Raw genomic sequence first — 22028 nt, 5'->3', positions numbered from 1 at the left:
TGACTCCTATTTTCAGTCAAATTTGAAAAATAGTCTTTTAATTAAACTCTGTTTACTTGTTTCAATCAAACACTGATTAGTTTAGATTATTTTATTATTATTTGATCTATGAATTCAGCCTATAAATAGGCTCTTTTACAACCTTAGAAAATACACCCATTAGAGATTAGAACTCATAACACATTTAGAGAATTTTGTGTTTACGTTTTGTGGGTTCTTTATTTTCGGGTTTTCGGGGTTTAGTTTTTATCTCTATCTTTTGTACTCTTCGTTCTTTTGCCATTATAGTAAAATTATCTTTGCCCGTGGTTTTTTAATCCTCTTTAGAAGGGTTTTTCCACGTTAAATTTGTGTGTTCAATTTCTCAATTTATTCTGTTATTTTCTTGTTCGTTACTTAATCGGGTTAAAATCCTAACAATATCATCAACCATAGCCACAAGCTAGTGCATTTAAGCATAGCTCTTTTAGAATTAATCACATGATAAACCATTTCCTAAGAATTTGCATAATTTTTAAACATTATCACTTTTTCATGAGTACAAGCATATTTTCATTTGAGCACTTACCATTTCAATATGACTTATATGTAAACATAATATCATTCAGCCAACAACTTGGCACTTGCCTAAGCATCAAACAGCAACACATGTTAGCCTACTTGAACATATTTCATATAAATTCAACATTGATAATTTTATTTTCTCAACATGTCACAATTGAGTTCATTACTCATCTCAACTTACATAATTATCATGTATCAATATATCAAAGATATTCATATATGTGCATGTCATGATACATATCATTATCTTACCGTTTCATCATATACATATATCATCCATTTCAATATATCAATATATCATGTACCATCATTTCCATATATTTCATGTATATACCAGTATTAGTTTGTATCAAACTCATAGCGTCTCGTAATAGCATATTTCCCGTTACACCACTTAGAATAATATCGGATATAATGGAGTCTCGCACACTATGTGCCTATACGTGGTCGAAGCCACTACTATCTCATATCTCATATCAATGCTCTCACTTGAGCCATAACTGGGTCTGCTCACACAAGCTGTCAGTCAAGACATAGCTACATGGTGCTGCTAACACAAGCTGTCAAGTAACCGCAACAAATGCTGGAAACTCAGCCATCGGTACCAGCACCCATAACACGGTAACCCCTAATGACATGTCATTCGTATTCTAAATATTCCTAAGGTTCAAACAAGACTCAATAGTCGTTGTGCGTTGTTGAATTTTCCTCGTTTCATTATAAGCTAAATTGTATAATATCATATATATATATATATATATATATATATATATATATCCAATTTAATCAACAATATACATAGTATAGTTCATAAAATCTTACCTGGCTAAATTGCAGAAATACCAAAGTTCAGGGGCATTTTGATAATTTACTATTTTACTCGATTTTTCACCCGATCTTGATCTAAATTAATAATTTCATTCAATATATTAATTTAGACAATAAAAAATTCATTTCATACAATTTTTTCATTTTTGACATTTTTAAAAATTATCTCTAAAGCTTTACTTTTATTCAATTTAGTCCCTGAGCCCAAAACATGCAAATTAACCATTTTTACCCCAAATTGAACTTAGAAAAAAATTCATGGTATCCAAAACATCCCATTTATGCAAAAATATCACATTTAATCCTTGTACTTTTATTAATTTAACAAATTAGTCCCTAATCAAAAAATTCATCAAAACCACTTAACAAAATACTTTTAAATATAAATCAACATTCCAAATTCATCATCTAACATCAAAAATCACAAGATTCATCAATGGAAACATTCAAAATCTTTAACAGTTTAAAATCAAAGGTACGGGCTAGTTGAACCTAATTGCAACGCTCTCAAAAACATAAAAATTACAAGAAATTGATAGCTTAAGGGCTTACATGCAATGAAAAAACATGGCTGAAATTTTCCAGCATCCATGGCTTCTTTTTTTCCTTTTCATTCGTGAAGAAGACAGCAAAATGATGATATAACATTTTGGTTTTTATTTAATTTAATTTAATAATCAAATTACTATTTTACTTTTACCTATTTAAAAATTACACTAATGCCAAGTCATGCACATCCACTATCACCTTTAATGGTTTATTTACCGTATAAGGACTTCCACTTTAAAGTTCTATAGCTATTTAATACCTTTACTTATAGAACACAACTTTTACACTTTACGCGATTTAGTCCTTTTTGCTTAATTAACTATCGAAACGATAAAATTTTCCAACAAAAATTTAATACCACCTTAATTACACTCCATAAATATTTATAAATATTTACGGCTCGGTTTATAGAAACGAGGTTTCAATACCTCATTTTCTAAAACCACTTGAACTTAATAAATCATTTATACAACAAAAATCACTATATCAAAAACCTTTTTAAAATAAAAAATAACTCGTAAATATTATATATAATATTTACAAACTTACTTGCCAGATTTGGTGGCCCTGAAACCACTGTTTTCGACACCACTAAAAATTGAGCTGTTATAAGACTTCTCGCGTCCGAAGCTAGAATCATACCATTAGACCAAATGCCCTACATTTGAAGATTTTGGCATATTCCCTGAAGTGAATATTGCATATAATTATTTGGAAATTATATTTATTGACTTAGTGGCATGATAGACTTCACATTGATTTAGACATTGTGGTATCATCACCTGAAGCTGCTAAACTATTCCTCAAGTTCCATGACCTCGTTTTTACTTTTAGGCCTATCCTCCAATCTACTGAGTACTTGACCTACGGTGGCAAGGGCTTGGCTTTTGCCCACTACGGTTCCAAAGTATTAAATTGCGGTCGCAACGCAACGTAATGGCCTCATTGTAACTGAAATAGAAACTACCGTGATGCAATATAGGTGCAACACATCAAAGAAATCGCATCACGATCGTTGCGGATAAAATCTGTTATGTAACGCCACAACAATTATTAAAAAGCGGCACAACGCCACATCAGCACCGCAATAGGTCATTTAGTATTGCAAACTTAATTACATCTAATAATCAAATTTAAAGCTTCTATAAAATAATGTTAGAGTTTTCAATGTTTAAGCTATAATGGGATAACTATAATAGGCAACCATCAAGATAATCAATGGCCAAAGATACTTGTCTATGGGTCAAAAGAATAAGAGAATCAAAATGAAAACAACATTGAATCTTGAGAATTTTAAAGTAAGAACCAGAAAGAATCATCAGCAATATGACAGTAGCAAGCATGAAACTTGTAGATATTGTGAGAGACTTGAAAACTAAGTTCCCCTAATAATATACAATAAAGCAATTAAAATAATTAGGTTTCTTGTTCTTGAAAATTAAATAAAACTCATAAAATGTATAAATATAATTTGTTAAAAGTAGACAGATCTAGATCATGTTTCATGTATGCTACAAAACTTTTTTTTAGTTTGACCGAGATTTTTAGCTTGGACATAATTCAAGCTATGGATCTTTTCACATGTTTCCTACCAATGATGCATCTCATGCCTTTTTTGCATACAATGTGATCCCTCCACGAAAATGAGTTGTTTGCTACAGTACAAATCGGTGCCACCTGACACACCAACGATATCACCCAATTTTTCAACCAATCATCAGCCAATAATTACATTTTTTTAAACTTATTGATGTTGTCACTGTGTCAGACGACACTATAGTGTATATTTTTTAAAAATGCTCGTATTTTCACGGATATACACAATGAGAGAAAAAATAAAAAAATATATTTTTTATGTGGGTGCTTCCAATGTGTTGGGCGACACCACCCTAGCATTTCCCCCAACTTCTACCGATCATTTTGGTGAAGTAAAAAAAAAAAAATTAAAGTGGTAAATTTTTTTTTCATTTTTCTCTCAAGGTGTAGACCCTTGAAAATATGAATATTTTTTTGAAAAAAAATACACATTGGTGCTGCTTGACACAATGGCACCAATAAAAAAAATTAAATGTAATGATTGGCCGAAATGTTGGTTGGTGCCGCCGATTTGTCAAGATGCACCGATTTGCACAGTAACAAACAACCCATTTTCTTAAATAATTTGTCTCCAACCTATTTTGTAATTAATTATTTTTAATATTATTTTTGTAAAAAATCCATAAGATGTAGATTAATTATAAAAATGGGTGAGTTTTTACAATATTTTTAGGTATCACTAATGTGTCAGTCAACAACACTCTAAAATTTCCTCAAGCTTTTTCATTCTAGTGAAGTAAAAAAATATTTTATTTTTAAGTGGTGTTGTCCACTAGTCAAGTAGCACCCAAAAGAATATGAATATTTTTTTAATACTAAACAAATACCATACGAATACAAATTTTTTTATAGTGGTGTCAACTGACTCATTAACAGCTTAATATTTTACATTTGTAAAAAAATGTTTTTTTTTTAAGTGGTGTCAACAAATAAAATATTTTTTAAAGTTATATGTAACTGGATAATGGCTTAGTTCATAAATCCGTACTTAAGTTATACCAATTTTCTAAGTTTTGTATCTAAATTATTTTTTTCTCAAGTTGGTATCTCCATTAGTGAAATTGTTCGTCTTTCCTATTTTGGTACCTAAACTATTCTTTTGCTACCCATTTTATACATAAATGTTATGTCTATTAAAAACAATTCCAACCAATAATAATTTGCCACGTCATATAAACTTAAAAAATATTTTTTAATTCTTTTTTTTTTCTATTTTCATTTCTTTTCATTTCCTTTTCGTTTTATAATGTATGACAATACTAGCAAGGCTTAAAATTTGCCGTCTTGATGTCGAGATGTTGGCAATTAATTTCATTGATCATAACTAGTGTTTTCAAAACCAAATCAAAATAAGGATTGAACTGGTTGACTCGGAAATCGATACAAGCTGGTTGAATTAAGCTAAAAAGACAATTGAACATGTTTTATCTATTTTTAATGTTTTATATTATAAATTTTTAATCATATTTAATCGAACCAAAAAAACTTTTCAAACTAAAATTTGGTGGCTTAACCGATTTGACCATCAGTCCGATTCTAAAGAAAGAAATATATATATTAGAGAAAATAATAGTTTTTACCTTTTTTGCCACATGTCAATTTTTAATTATTATCTTTTTTCCAAAAATAGGCTTAACAGTTTAATTAACAATTGAACTAGCATATATACCAACTTAGGAAAAAGAGTAGTTTAAGTACCACTCGTAACTAAAAAAATATTTAGGTACCAAAATGGAAAAAATGCGTAGCTTATGTACCAATTTATGGGTTAAGCTTATTTTTTAAATACATTTAACGGTTTACTTATCGGAGGTACCAATTTGGGAAAGAAAAGTAGTTTATGCATCACATGTGACTAAAAAAAGTTTGCGTACCAAGATTGGAAAAATAATATAGTTTAAGTATTAACTTGTGAGTTAAACCTTATATAATTGGTTAGGGACTATAAATGATGTGTTAGAAAAGATTCATGAATTTTTTTTTTAAATAAGTTAAGATCCTTATTATATATTTTGATAAATAATAATAAATTTAATAATATTTTAGTAAAATAACATTATATTTAAAAAGTGAAAAGTTATTAAAAGAGTAAATAATATTTATAAAAATTTGTTTTATAATTAGATAATTAAAAGAACTACCGAGTTCTAACTAGAAGTGTTCATGGGCTGGATCAGATCGGGCCTAAACATGATATTAACATACTTTATGTTTTCTCAAGCCCTGTTCAACTCGAAATATGGGTTTAAAATTTTGCTCATTTTTACAAAAGACTAACCCAAACCCATTTTAGGTCCATCCATATTATTTTTAATTTTTTAAATTTTTATATTATGTTATTTTAATATTTAATAATGTTATATATTTTTATTTATTGAATTTTTATATAGTCATCTTAACAATATTTTAATGTTTACATTAGAGTAGTATTATATATTTAGTATAGATTTATTTTTTAAAGTGTTTTAAATTACATAATATATAAAAATAACATGATATAAAATATTATAAACTTAGGGTTTGTTTAGTTGCATGTAAAATATTTTCCGTAAAACATTTTCATTGTTTTACGGTGTTTGTTTGATGGAAAATGAATTACCAAACGAAATCATTTTCCTTGAAAAGGGTAACACCAAGACTTTTTTAACGAAAATGTCTTTACCAATTTCTTTTTCCGTAAGACATTTTCTAAACTGATAAGACTTTGTTCATTGTCTTCACTTTCGAAAAAACAAAAAGGGGAAGCTTTCAGAGCAACGAAGGGGAAGCTCAGTCTCTTATATTCTAATTTTATATTTTTTATGATTTACTCCCTGAAATCAAAATTTTTACTAGACTACAATTTAATTCCTCAAAAGTAGATTTTCTTATTTTACAATTTAGTCCTAAACCTCGTTTTGTACAATTTTACAAAACAATCCCTTTTCTAAAATTTCTAGATTTTATAATTTAGTCCTTACAACTAAAATTGTCAAAATTTCCAAAAAATTAGTCCTTGATTTTTGAACAGTTAAAATTTCATATTCTATATTTTTCAAAATTGTAAATTCTCAAATAATGTAAATTAGTCCTAAAACTCAAGTTTTGAAATCTTTACAATTTAATCCCTATAATTTCAAAATTTACTATTTTATGCTCAACTTTCCAAATTTTCATATTTCATGACCATATATTTTAGTTACTACATCATTGTTTCAGATTTCACTACTCAAACCTTTAGATTTCAAAATTTTACAAATTTTACAATTTGGTCCTTCAATTTTATCAAATTAAATCATTTTTCAACTTACTCATCCAAATAATATTCAAAATAAATATTTACCACTTTCAACTTAATTAAACATAAATTTATATTTCTTAATGTATGAAATTAACAATTAAGTTTAATTAAGTAAATTAAGATCAATTAAAACTAAAACATGATTAATTAAAATATAAATAAGCTTTAGGAAATAAACTCAATTAAACAATAAAAATATAATAAAATCTCAAATGTATGTTTGTTTTATTGAAAACAATTTTTATAAAATATTTTTAGGAAATCTATCAAACAACAACAAATATTTTGCACATATTCATCCAAACACCAAAAAATATTAACTCTTTTTCTAGAACAGTAAGTCATTTTCCAGAAATTATTTTCCGGAAACTATTTTCAGTCAAACAAACGGAGCCTAAGAGACATAACTAATCACTATAAATAGTGACAACTTTTGTTAAGTAATTAAGTGATATAACTTTTGCTAACTTATAACTATTCATTTGCAACTATTGAAACACTATATATATTTTGAAAATCAAAATGTTCCAACGATTAGAAAGATAATCCAGTTATCCAAGAATATATTAGATTTAAGTTGGTATGATTCAGGTTGAGCTGATCAGTCAGGGAAATGGTATTTTAACGAAAATAAAGGAATAAATTTAGTGCGGAGGAGTTGCAAATTGTACAGATATGCTTCAGAGGCTAGGATTGAATGAACAAAAGGATGCCAATAAATTATTGAGATTTCTTTGTATTGACAATTTGCAGATCCTGTTACAAAATAAATTGCTTGCTGACTGTCCTAACTTCGCAAGAATCAAGAAAACAAATTTGGACCATTGATAGGCCAATGCCAAAAACAGAAACAAAAAAAAAAAAAAAAAAAAGTTCAGGCAGGTTTTTGGCCAAAATGAACACAAGAAGTGTCATATCGATCAACATTTAGGAAGATCTGCTGGTGGAGGCAACAATTTCTGAGTAGGAAGTTCACCATCCAAGACAATCCAAGCCATCTTCAAGCCCCAGCTGGTGTGCACTTCTAGATGGCAATGCATGAACCATACCCCTGCATGCATGTGGTTCTTGTTGTCAATGGTCATCATCAACTCAAAGCAAGCATTTGATGAATCTAATTGGTGTTTAACATGTCACTTACCTGGATTATCGGCTAGAAAACGAATTGCAACCCAACCTCCTGATGGCACACCAACAGTGTTCCTTTCAACAGGGTCAATCAGATTGAACTTTGCGGGGTCCTTATTTGGATCAAAGTTTCCAAAACCTCGGCCGATAATAAAGAAATTGAAGCCATGTAGATGAAGAGGGTGGCTTTCAGCTCCAAGAATGTTCGTGTCCTGCATAACTAGCTCCACGGAAGTATTAAAAGGAAGCACTACTACCTTTGTTCCGTTGCTTACCATAGTATTGTTAGGTGGTGAGCCTATATAGTTAAATGGAGTTATAGGACTGCTAGGAAAATCAGGGGTGTAAACTCCGTTAGATTGGCCGAAGAAATGAGCCTGGAGTAATGCTGTAGTCGGCATTGCAAACGATACATTATTCACTGAAGCTGCGAACTTGGTTCCATTAGGTCCTTGGCAGGTTTGGTTATGCTGGCATGGACTGGTTCCAAGACCAACAGTGAAGAAAAAATGCTTATCAACCTTCTGAGGCACATTGGTAGGATATTGTGCACTGGCCAAGCTACGGAGTTTACTTGCGAATTTTGTAGCAAAGGAAGTGTCATTCAAAGCAGGTAGAATTGGTTTAAACAAGGGCAACATTATGCTCGAATGAAGGCTATTGGGTGGTGACTCGTATTCTAAAATACCGGCAACAGTTGAATTATCGAATGTTCCTTGGCCTGTCACATATGGTCTAGCAGTCATGAAGAAAGTGGCATTTGGATAGCTTGGTTTAGTCTTAAGGATCACATTTGTGGTTTGACCAGGGGTGATGAGAAGTGTTTCAGTCTCAAATGGTTTAACATAAACGGCATCAACATCAACAACAGTTAGTGTGTGATTTGCTATGCTGAAGAAGAGCTCATCATTAAGTGCCGCATTGACTAAACGAAGAAGGTAAGTTTTTCCAGGCTTCACCTTCAGCTTGAATGTATCTGTCAAAGTTGTTAGTCCACAAGCGAATCCCATAGCTCTATAATGTATGTGTGCATGTATGTGTATGTCTAAAGCTTAAGACAAAATTTTAGCTATTTATTACCTTTGGCTGAGCAGTTATAAAGTGGTCCAGGGAGACCATTGATGGTATAAGCATCAGAGACATTTGGACCCCCACCAGTCTGGAGTGCCTGGCTAATAACAGCCTCAGGATCTGCATTGAACCACTCTCCTGCAATTTTATCATAAAGGGGTTCATGTCAATTTGAGTTTGCAAAATAAATGTAGAATCTTAATGAATCGGTTCATTATGATTTCATTACCGAAGACAATGGGAACTTCCTTGTAAGGCTTAGCAAAAGGGTAAGGTATGCCACGCTTGGGAAGAATGATAATGGGACCATAAAGAGTGGCTCTTAGCCATGATATATGGGCATGCCAGAAGAGAGTCCCTCTTTGGCCTATAATGGTGAAGTTGTAAACGTAGCTTTGGCCAGTTTGTATGGGACACTGAGTCACATATGCAGGCCCATCCGCCCAACCGCTTTGAAGCTGTCGAATGCCATGCCTGTTTCGAAAAGACATCACCATATCTAGCATGTAACTTTAGACCTTCCCTCATGAAGCATAGATAATTTATTCAGCATGTAAATGTAATATCTGCATAATGTCATTTTCAAAGTAAACTTCAATACCAGTGGATAGAAACATTGTTAGGCACATGGTTGACCACTTTGACGAGAAGCTGATCACCCTCCCTTGCTACAATGCGAGGCCCTGGAAATTGTCCATTCACCGAAACAATGCTCCTTGTATGACACAAACGTGTTACATTATGCAGCTTGACCTACAAAATGGGGAAGGTACACCTAGTCACAATCAAACATATATTTGGTTGATAATCCTATCAAATTAATACATACATCAAACTTGTAGTACCTGGTGATCCCAAGTACGGGGTCAACAAGTAGACAGAAAGTGAAAAATGAGAAGAAAACCAGAAATGCTGGTGATGAAAGAAGAAAAACTCCCATTTCTTTTTCTTGGTCTGATTTCTCTTCCGTTTGAGTGAACTTATGAACTACTCCTTGAGTATGTATTCATTGAAGAGTACAAAAGAGTGTATATATAGTGAAAGGCAAAGGGGTGTTTGGTGTGTACTTTTTTTTTAATTAGATGATGGAAACTATCTCTGTTTAATATATATATATATATATAAAGAAACCCAAAGCTTCATTTTAGACTTCAGTATGATGCAGACCCAGTTGTTAGAGCAACTTTAGAGTGGCGTCAAAGATAAATCAAAGCTTTATATTTAAACAATGAAATCTATACTACATGAATGCTATTCTATATCCCATAATGGACGTGATTCTGAACTTATTTCTATGTTAATAGCACAAAACTCACATTATCTTCATGGGTGAAACTTGGAACCAACGAAGCAATTCTGTAACATTTGATAGTATCATATATCATTAGCCCCAAACATGACACTGACATTTACCTACCATATATTAGTAGTAAAGCAAATTTCAGAGTTTACATCAAGCAGTCATTTCAAAGTTAGATCTCATGCAATATCCTTTTAAATTTTAATGAAGAAATAGGTCATGGAGGAACAAGGAGGAAACCCCCATGGAAGCAACTGTTCTACAAGCAAAAACAGACCAACAGCTACAAAAATTAAGCTTCTCTTTAAAGGGTATATATATAAACTGAAGATTGGCTTGATCAAATATTGGGAATGTAATATCAAACTGTTTAATTGTGTCAAATTCTGAATTGGACTTTTAGATGCCAACCACTCTCTTTCTCCCAAAAAAACAAAAGGCAAAGATCAAAGCAAGATCATGCAAGCTTCAAGTATGTCTTTTGAGTTTTATGGGTCATATTTAAAGAAACGGAGGGTTGTTAGATATATTTTAAAAGAGCTAATAAATAAATGAGGGGAGTTGGTTGTGACGGTTATGATCATTGTGGAGGTGTTTAGGAGGCTTGATGCATATAGAGGTATTGAAGGGTTGGGTCCTGGCGTGTTTAAACATGTTATTATATTTTTTTTTATATTTGTTCAAGCCTAGCTCGATTTGAAATATTAGGTCTAAAATTTTTTCTAAACTTATTCATATTTATAAAAAAATAACCCAAACCCATTTTAGGCTAGTTCATACTATTTTTAATTTTTTTAATTTTTATTTTATTTTATTTTTTGAAAATTTTATATAGTCATCTTAACATCATTTTAATATTTATATTAAAGTAGTATTATATATTTAGTATAGGTTTATTTTTTAATGTGTTCTAAATTACATAATATATAAAATAACATAATATAAAGTATTAAAAACTTAAAAACGCATGAGTTACATGTGTTTCCACTCCTATTTATAGGAATTAATGAGTTAACTTTTCAATTATAATTATTGAAACATTATAAGTATTTTGAATATGTTTCAACAATCTCCTCCCATTTTTTAAATATTTTAGATTTTGATAATCTTGGTAATCAATTGCATAAGTGAAAGTGTTATACAATTGAACATTTACTTAGTGAAGACATGTTAAAGTTAATCAAAATTTCATAGTAGATTATGTTTTGAACCGATTATTCTATTTAATTAACCGAACACATCTCACACAATGGTTACAACAGTAGTCAATGCAGAGTATTCATGGACATTATTATGGTCATGTGTTTGTAACCTCTTTTCATGAGTGCTATTAAGGTCAAGCCCTAAAGCTCTTAGAAGCGGCTACGCTTCACACTCACATAGGTAGATCCTAAGAGTGTTCCCATAATTATAACACTCTAACACATTTATGTTATGGGTCTTCTAAGAGTATATTACTCATCCTTCCTCTTACCATTACCGGTATCTAGCACTTTTTTCTTAGCACGATATACTATTTATTATTTTATAGTTTTAGCAGTCGCATGTTGATGATGTATTTTGTCTCATTGAATCAATCAAAACTTGACATTATATCAAGTGCTGAGTCGAGTTTCTGCTATAGGTAACTCAAATATTATGTGCTTTTACCCTATCCCTAAATTTTCATATTTCCACTTTATCTAAGAATTGAGAGCTTTAAATTTGTTCGATTAAGGAACTTTTCTTAGGGTGCTATTTGATAGTAAAACCATTTGTGTTGTGGTTTTACTTGCTGAGTTCACAAGGGTGGACTTAATGCTGATCGTATTGATCTTCAAGGTGCAAATGTGAGGAAAATTGTCACAGGATGTGTGATAGGTTAGAATTACTTATTGTTAAAGAGAGTTGATATTTCTCACTGAACTAGGCTCCATAAACGTAAAAAAACCAAACTACATGTGTGTTTTGTTTGTTTACTATTTACAATTTGGTGCCAGAGAAGTGCCCACTACCCTATCGTTCCTTCCAAGCACCTATCTTATATTGCAGCAACAGTTTTAAATCTTCAATTAATATAAGAGTCTACCACTTAAAGTAGCTAGTGGAGATCCTAAATGTTGCTAGAATCAAGTTGTGGAAAATTTTTTGCTAAGTATTGGATGATATAAAGTATTTTTAGTACAATTAGATATTATCAAACCAAAATTTCATTATCCAACTATTAGTATATGTCAGTATGAAAAATTCTGACCAAGGTTTTTAGAACCAAACTAGTGGTTGAATTGATCAAGCCATCAGTTCGTCGATTTGACTAATTCGACCGTCCATCCAGTTCAGTCAAATAAAACAATAAAAAATATTTTTTTAAAATAAAAAAAAGCCTAGATTCCTAGGTCAACCGATCTAATGGATTTCTCTAGACCTATACAATTGTTATTTCAATCTAACTGATTCAACCGGTTGATTCGATTCGATTCAAGTTTTTATGATTTTTATAATTTCTATATGTTTATATTGATTTTAAAATTTTAAAATTTTTTATATTTTTATGATTTTTATATGTTTTTTAAGAATTTTATACATTATTATAAAATTTATATTTTAATATGTTTTATTAATTTTATAAATTTTATTAGAATTTATTATATTTATTATATTCTATAATTTTTAAGCTTTTTCAATAACTTTTAAAAATTTATAAGTTTATATAATTTTAATATTTTTTAATATTTTTATGAGCAAATATTAAATTAAAGCAAAAGTTATCATATGTCACCATCTAATTGGTCCGTTAATTTATTTTAACTATCAACATGATCAACTATGAATTCCATTTACAGAGGAGTTTAATTAATTATTTTAATTTACATAAAAAATGAATTTAGTGCAAATTTAATATAGAAACTTTTTTTTTTGCTTTTTTTTTTTGGCCTTTTTCGTATATAAGCTTTTTTTTAACGTTTTTTAAGTTAGATAGTGAGACACTCAAGCTTTGGTATTGGAATTCTGACGGGATAGATAGTACAATTATTACATATAACTGATGGGAATAGTACAGTTACTACATATATTTTTAAATAAAGGATTATATATAGAAAAAGCCTTTAAGAAAATACAAAAAAATAACTCTTATATTGAATTCGTACTCAATTGAGTTTTTGTTGTTAACAAAATTATTAATTAAGCCTCTCAATTAACGGAATTCGTTGTTGACTTTGTTGACCATTAAATTAAATTAACGAACTAATCAGATTATGATATGTGACACTTTAGTTTTAATCTAATATTTTTACGTTAAAAATCACAAAAATTATAAAAATCATTGAAAATTATAAAAATAAAAAATATAAACAAATTATTAAATATTAAAATTATAAAAATAATAATTCATAAATATTATAAAAATATAAAAATCTAATAAATTTATAAATAAATAAATATATTTTAAATTTTTAAAAACATATACAAATTCTTAATAACTTATAAAAAAATCATTAAAACTATTGAAAATTAAAAAAATTAAAAATATTGGAATTGGTATAAACTTATAAAATTATAAAAAAATAATAAAAATTATAAATATATAATAAATCATCAAAACTATTGAAAATTAAAAATATTAAAAATATATTTAAAATTTTATAAAACTTATAAAAATTCATTAAAACATATAAATAATATAATAAATTCTAATAAATTATAAGATATTATCCAAATTACTAAAAATTTATAAAGATCATAAAAACATTAAAAATAAAAAAGTCATTTAAACCCCTAAAATCATAATGAGCACATGACATCACACCAATCATCGGATAATGAGAATAGTCATCAGATCGTTAGGGTCATTTTCATGTTAAATAAAATGTTCTCAATATTTCAAAACTAAGACGATAATTGTGGGATCCTCTCCTTTTTATTGATAAATTATTGTTTTTATTTTTAAAACTTTTATCTCTAATTTTTTTAAGTACAGTACAGTAGTTTGGATATTGAAAGTGATTTTTTTTTTTTGCTAAGTATTGTATGATATAAAGTATTTTTGGTATAGTTAGATACTATCAAACCAAAATTTCATTATCCAATCATTAGAATATCTTAGGGCCCCTTTAGATGAACAGTGCGTTTACCCACGGTTAGTGTAACTGCCTGTTTTCAGTGAAATTGAAACTATGGTTTCGAGACCACAAATCCGAGTTCTAAAGAAATTTTTTTTAATATTATTTTATGATTTACCGTATGATAGGAATGTCGTATTTAAATTTTGTTAAGAAAATTTTACCGATTACATGTCTAATTAAATGGAAAGGACCAAATTGTATAAAATGCAAAAGTTGAGTTCTAGTAGCTATAAGTATCAAATAGCTATGGAATTCAAAATTTGAGGTCCTTATATGGAAAATAGACCATTAAGAGGAGTTAGTAGATAAGTATGATGATTCATCCATAGAAAATTAAATAAAGAAAAAGATTAAATTGGAAACTAAAAATAATTAAAGATGATAAGTAATAAAATAATGAAAATATCATCATATTATCATCCTTCCCAAATTATTTTACATGAAAACCCTAGTTAGAAAAGCTTGAAGGTAGCAAGCTTATTTGGCTCAATTAGGTGAGTATTCAAGTTCCATTTTTAATGATTTTTATATTTCCGAGATTGTAATAGCCTAATTTAGGTATCTCGGGGATTAATTTGTAAAGTTATCAAAGTACTACGGTTTTTCCATGGATGAATATGCATGAATTATGAAGTTTTATGGTAGAAAATGAAAGGTTGTTGATAGATAAACAACTTTTGTAAAGTGAATTTTTATGAAATTGTGATTTAAGGGCTAAATTGTAAAAATGTAAAATTCATCGAAAAATTTTGAATTTTTTGAAATATATGGGTTGTTATTGTTACATGTAAAAATCGGCTAGGCTTGGAATAAGGATTAAATTGCATGAATTTTATTTTCCGAACCTAGGGACGAAATCAAAATTAATTAAAAGTATAGGGGCAAAATGGTATTTTTTTCAAAATGTGAATTGGATTGAATTGAATATGAATTATATTAAATTGATATTAAATTCATTCGTATAGATCCGGATAACTCAAATACGAAGTTAGATCGTGGAAAAGAAAAAGTGTCGAATTAGTAGATTTTGCGTATACGAATACTTGTCAAAGTAAGTTCGTGTAACTAAATTGTGTATATTTATATGTTTGAATTGAATGTTGTATATGTGAATTTTGAAATTATCATACATATAAAATTGATCACATATCTGACAATGTCCGATTAATATTAAGTCCTATTTGGATAAATGAGATTCGATTGATACAGGGTTCCCGAATTGGTCGTGGTCCTGCATACGTTGCAGGCACATCACAGATCGAAAGAGCGTCTCGTTATTAGCCCTTTCGAGCTTCTCATTACACGGTTTTAGCGAGCTTCCCGTTAGTAACTCTTTGGAGCATCCCAATCGGTTGTGATCTTGCATATGTTGTGGACACACTGCAGCTCTTATGAACGTCCCGATATATGGCTCTTCGTGAGCTTCTCGAATAAAGGCTCTTTGTAAGCTTCCTGATTAATGGCTCTCCAGAGCTTCTTGATTAATGGCTCTTTGGAGTTACCCGTTATTAGCTCGCATGAGTTTCCTTAATATGGCTCTTATGAGCTTTCCGTTATACAGCCCAGATAAGCTTCCCTTTATATGGCTCACATAAGCTTCATGTTTATGTGTTTGTATGAGTGAATTGATGGATTACAATTTTGTACATTTCAAGTGTACTACCTATGTATCCATCGATATTTCAAATAAATTCAACGGGCAAAGTTCTGACATGGGCTAATCTGAACTTGAGATGAATTATTATGGAAATGTATATGTTATATGATGTGGAAAACATATGTATATGAAAATTGTTACATGATAAACTCATCCTTGGTTCTTGATATTCATATGAAGTACATGGCTAATATGTTTTTTAAGGTTATATGTGCTTAGGCAAATTGCCAAATTTCTTTAGATGAATTTTGCATGTTTACTTTAAATGTAAATGGATGGTAAGTTAATTAATTTTCTGTTATATGAACTTACTAAGCATAAAATGCTTACTCTATTTTATTTCCTCTGCTTTATAGTACTTGGAAGCTCGTAAAGGTTGGAAGCTGGTCAGAACCATATCACACTATCCCTCAGACTTTTCGGTATATATATGACAAAAAAAAATTAGTTATAATGGCATGTATAGGCTAAACATGACCAATGATGGCAATGTAAATGTTTGGTTGTAACTAGCCATTAGAATGGCTTGTGATGGACATATTTTGATGTGTTTATATATGGTCATAATGTGTTTGATGAATCTTTGAATTGGTTTTATGATGAAGATTATATAGGTTCATAATTAATTGATTTTAGTTAGTATAATTGGTAAGATATTCATGTATCTGAATTGGATCAATTAAGGGAAATTGAATACTTAGACATATGGGATGTTATAACATGTATTAAACTTGGTTTTAGCTTGATTTGAATGATTGGTATTGCCTTGTAAATGTGTTAAAGTGTTGATGTAGGTAAAAGACAATTTGGGTAAGTGGCCTTGGAAATGGCCTATTTTCGTCCACACGGGCAAAAACATGGGTGTGTGTCTCAGCCGTGTGTGACACACGGCCTAGCGCATAGGCGTGTGGTCTTGCCATGTGTATACTGCATTTTAAAAATTCAAAATAGAATGCTCAATATTTTTCACACAGCCTGGCACACGGGTGTGTGCTTTGGCCATGTGACCCCTACATCTACACACGACCAAGCCACATGTGATCCAAGTCAGAGAGTTACACGGGTACGGACACGATTTGGGACACTGCTGTGTGCCCTATTTTAAATGCCCACATGACCTGAAACACAGGCGTGTTTATTGGCCGTGTAAGCCACATGGCTTGACCACACAGGCGTGTTTATTGGCCGTGTGAGCCACACGGCCTGACCATACGGGCGTGTGTTCCCTGCACCTTGGAAAAATTTTGAAATTTTGCAAAAAATTCTCTGAGTACTCAGTTTAGTCTCGACTTGTTTCTAATGTATATTTTGGACCTCGAGGGTTCATATAAGGGACTTATTAATTGATTTCTGATATGAATATTGTATGAGGTGAAATATCTGTTTAATTGATCTGTAAATTTCGGTAATGCTTCGTAACCTCGTTCCGGTGACAAATACGGGTTAGAGGTGTTGCAGTTAGTGTAAAAACAACGGTTGCGATGAGATTAGATATTGTAGCGATACTATAGCGTGACACAAAAAGAAAGCTAAATGCACTGCACTGGAGGTAAACACCCATCCAAAGGGGCCATTAGTATGAATACTCTAACCAAAGTTTTCAGAGCAAGACTACTAGACGAACTAGTTAGTCCACTTGTTTTTCAGTTTGACTAGTTCAATCAGTCCGTCCATTTCAATTAAATAAAACATTAAAAAATAAAAAATACTAAAAAAGTAAAAACGATTCAAACATCAAGTTTTCAAGTCAATTGGTGTAACGGCTTTCTCTGGACTAGTACCCTTGTCAATTTTGTTTAACCAGTCCAATCTACTAATTTGATTCAATTCAAGTTTTATGATTATTTTATAAGTTCATATCAATTTTAATATTTTTATTGAACTTTTATAAGATTTTAAAGAATTTTTATACGCTTTTATAAGATTTTAAATATGTTTTGTTAAATTTATAATTTTTTTACAATTTATTAGAATTAATTTGATTTTATAATATTTATTATTTTTATAATTTTATAACTTTCTATCAATTTAATTATATTTTTATATATTTTAATAATTTTATAATTTTTATAATTTCTTTTATTTTATGAGAAAATATCATATTAAATCATAAATTATCATATGTCATCATTTGATTCATTTTATCAATTTATTTTTTACAATCAAGTAGTCAACCATAAATTACATTAACGAAAGGGTTTAATTGATTATTTTAACTAACGACAAAAGCTTAATTATTATTTTTTGTTGATAATAATGGACTAGATATTTTATTAGAAGACAAAAAAATTAACAAAAAATACTGGCTTAAAGGCTTTTTTTTGAAGATTTTTTCTTTTAAAAAGAACATTTTTTAAGTTGGATACTGTAACGCTCAAGCTTTCGAATTGGACTTCTTTTACTTTTGTTTATTTTGATGGGATAGATGGTGCTTTTATTACATATACTCTTAAATAAAGTTTTTATGCCAAGACAAAATTACAAAAATGTGAAAAATCAAGTAAGCTTTGTATTAAATTCACACCTAATTGAGCTTTTATTGTTAACAAAAATAATTAATTAAGCCTCTCTATTAATGAAATCAGTGGTTGATCACGTTAATAGTTAAAATAAATTGACGTGCAACATCTCAAACCCGGCCTAGACGTTATGACCGAATTTCAGAAGTCACATTACAACTGTTGAAAACATTTTCTTGTTAGATACAATTAGGTTTTAGTTGTTTTTACGAAAACTTTAAAATATAAATACCGAGTAATTTAGTATTTGAAAAACACTTAACAAAATTTAAATACCAAGTATTTGAAAAGTATCATTTTATATCAAGTCTCGTCTTAAATCATTAAATTAAGAATTTGTAATATTTTTAATTATTTCTTAAAATTGATTTTGGTAAAAATCTTTCGCAGACACACTTTTAAAAATATTTAGAAAATCACAAAGTTTATTTAAAATCAAGTAAAAATTATAATTAATTTAAATAAACTCAATAATTCAAAATACTTGTAAATCCATTAACCATGCATGCATGGCAATTTAGAGTTATAAAGTAAAGGAACAACCTAATAAAAAGTTCTATGTCCAAAGTCTAAAATGACATCTCAAATAGTTTATAATCCATTTATTAAAGTTCCATCTGATAAGCTCCTCCGAATGTTGAATCCAAACCCTACGTCCATGAATCACCTGAAAGATTATGAAACTAAATGGGTGAGCTTTTAAAGCCCAGTGTGAGTCTTATAAGCAGTTGAATAACCATAAGCACATACTTATCATACAACATAATCAATTTTATGCACATGATCATGGCAATGCAATTTTTATAAAACAATTATTCAAATTTTTATAAAACATCCTCCCGATCACCGCTACACTCCAAAAAGAGTTCCTAAGAACTCATCCATCCAATCACTCCAATATATGTGGTTGAAGCCACCAATATTTGTAAGCAAACTACCATGTAGGTTGTGGATAAACCACCAAATTGACAAACAAGCTATCATGTAGGTTGTGGACGAAGCAACCAATATTCACAGACAAGCTATCATGTAGGTTGTGGATAAACCACCAATTTTGCAGACAAGTTGCCATATAGGTTATGGGCGAAGCCACCAATTATTCCTCCTTGCAATGTTCTACCCAATGCATGTGATAAGGCCACAATGAACATATATATACATATTTTTCTGGTTTCAAGCTTTCACTTATCTCATTGGGCATGTTGAAACATACAAATCGAATTTCTTTAACACATAATATCATGTAGGGCATGTTTAACATGTGATTCATGTATTATTCCAATATCTCAAAATATCACAATTTATTTTTCATGTAAAATGAATTATGTCAATATATCACATAACATAAGAATGAGAATAACATACTTTTCAAACAGTAAAAATCATAACCACACAACATACTTTTCATATAAACTAATTGGTTGGGGTTACTTAATTTGTATAATACACATCGATGGGTTTAATCTCCCTTTTTGGAATACTTTAAGTATCTATATAAAACACAATACAAATAACAATATTTATTTAAATACTAGAGTTAATGTATATCTAATTTTATTTAGATTAAACCCACACATGGTAGTAGATCCAAAGCCAATCACCACTCTCAGAGCTCCCACACGTAGATCTAATCGATAGGTTACTCTTATAATTAATCAATTGAAAATTGTGATCTCGTTGCCAACGTTAGGGGTTTCTCGGGATGGTATCGATTGGCCATTAATCAAATGTAGAACACGATGTTAATACTTGAAGGAAAATACACCATGATCTTTTATACACATTCGGCCTAAGGTAAAAATTAGGGAAGGAATAGTGGTTTTCATTCAACCACTATACGTACTCTATATTGGTTGGATTGAGAATCGGAGAGGAAACCAAGTCTAGAGAAAAATAGTCACTTGTAAAACTGAGTCATTAAGTATAATATTTTAAAAAAAGTAAACTAATTAAAATAGGGATATAGGATTTTTTTTATTACTATAGGAGTGATGGAGATCGAAAAATGATGAAGAAAAGAGAAAGAATAACCAAAGCCAGTGGAGCCGCAGCAACGACAATGACGACGACAGTAGTCCGATAAGAACTCGACTAGGGAGGAGGGAAAGAAGAGTGTTGCGACACTAGAGAGGAGAAGGAGAAAATTAAAAGGGAAAATAGAGAAAATGAAAAAAAAAGAAGGTTTTATCCCCGATGATGCAAGGTGGTGGTGCAAGGGGTGACGTTGGAGCAAAATGAATAGGTGGAGTAGTGACAAAAAGGAGGTCTAGTGGTGGTGGTGGTGATGGTAGGGTTTCGTTGGCAAAGGGTGGTGAAGGAGAGGAGAAGAAAAAAAGTAAAGGTGGTGGTTGGTGGCTAAAACAAAAGAAAAAATGAAGAGAGGGAAGGAACAAAAGAGAGGGGCTCCAATATGGAGAGAAAAATAAAAGATGAAAAACAAAATGTGTAATTCACCTTGTCCAAGTTCAATGTACATCACACAAGGTAAAGGTGAAGAAAATAGGCATGTTAATGAGATAAAAAAACAAAAAAGGATCAAATAAGGAGAAATTTGAGAGTGTGAATACTTAAACCTAAGACATTTAGGAATTTATTTAAGCTCCTAACCACTAAATCAACTTATTTCCTTATTCACATTCCTACAACAATTGTTTTAAAAATATGGTGTGACTTTTACTAAGGTTTAAAGCAAAATTACACCAAATGGAAATTAATGAGAGAGAAGGGATTCAAACTCAGATCATCAATGACACCTCTACCACTATTCAATCACTATACTTGATACTTATATATTGACAAATGTACCAAGGTTATCTAAAAAAAAATTGGGCGTGACCACACTCAGTTCATTAACCAAATTTCTACTAACTCAATTTTTGAGATGTGACATGACGGATCAATCAGATAATAACATGTGATAATTTTTATTTAATCTAATATTTTCTCATAAAAACTATTAAAAATCATAAAAATTTATTAAAAAATCATTAAAATTATTAAATTATTAAATAATAAAAATATTAAAATTTATAGAAACTTATAAATATTATAAAAATAACTTAAATATTTAAAAATCTAATAAATTATAAAAAAATATAAAATGAATAAAACATATTTAAAATATTTAAAATTTTATAAAACATATAAAAATATATAAAAAATCATTAAAAATAAGAAAAATATCATTAACAATTTAAAAATATTGAAATTATATAAACTTATAATAATTATAAAAATCATAAAAAAACTTATAAATATTATAAAAAATTATAAAATTATAAAAGTAATAAAATATATTTGAATTTTATAAAACTTATAAAATTTATAAATAATATAAAATTATTAAAAACATAATAAAAAGCTAAAAATATATAAAAGTAGTCATTTAAACTCCTAGAATCACAATGAACTTATGATATCATATCAATCGTTG

At 29.6% G+C, this 22028-nt stretch overlaps 1 protein-coding gene across 1 annotated transcript; it reads right to left on the bottom strand.

Annotated features, from left to right (window-relative positions):
• Positions 1–7630: 7630 nt before the first annotated feature.
• Positions 7631–10014, bottom strand: LOC108463243 (laccase-17-like). The gene is made up of 6 exons (XM_017763184.2): positions 9846–10014; positions 9618–9769; positions 9246–9490; positions 9026–9154; positions 7959–8921; positions 7631–7868 (listed from the first exon to the last, which is right to left on the bottom strand). The coding sequence occupies exons 1-6, from the start codon at positions 9954–9956 to the stop codon at positions 7738–7740; spliced, it is 1731 nt and encodes a 576-aa protein (XP_017618673.1). The 5' UTR covers positions 9957–10014; the 3' UTR covers positions 7631–7737.
• Between the last annotated feature and the right edge of the window lie 12014 nt (positions 10015–22028).

This window comes from Gossypium arboreum, chromosome 13, assembly GCF_025698485.1.
Source record: "Gossypium arboreum isolate Shixiya-1 chromosome 13, ASM2569848v2, whole genome shotgun sequence".
Classification (NCBI taxonomy): Eukaryota; Viridiplantae; Streptophyta; class Magnoliopsida; order Malvales; family Malvaceae; genus Gossypium; species Gossypium arboreum.
This window is presented reverse-complemented; position numbering and strand designations above follow the sequence as displayed.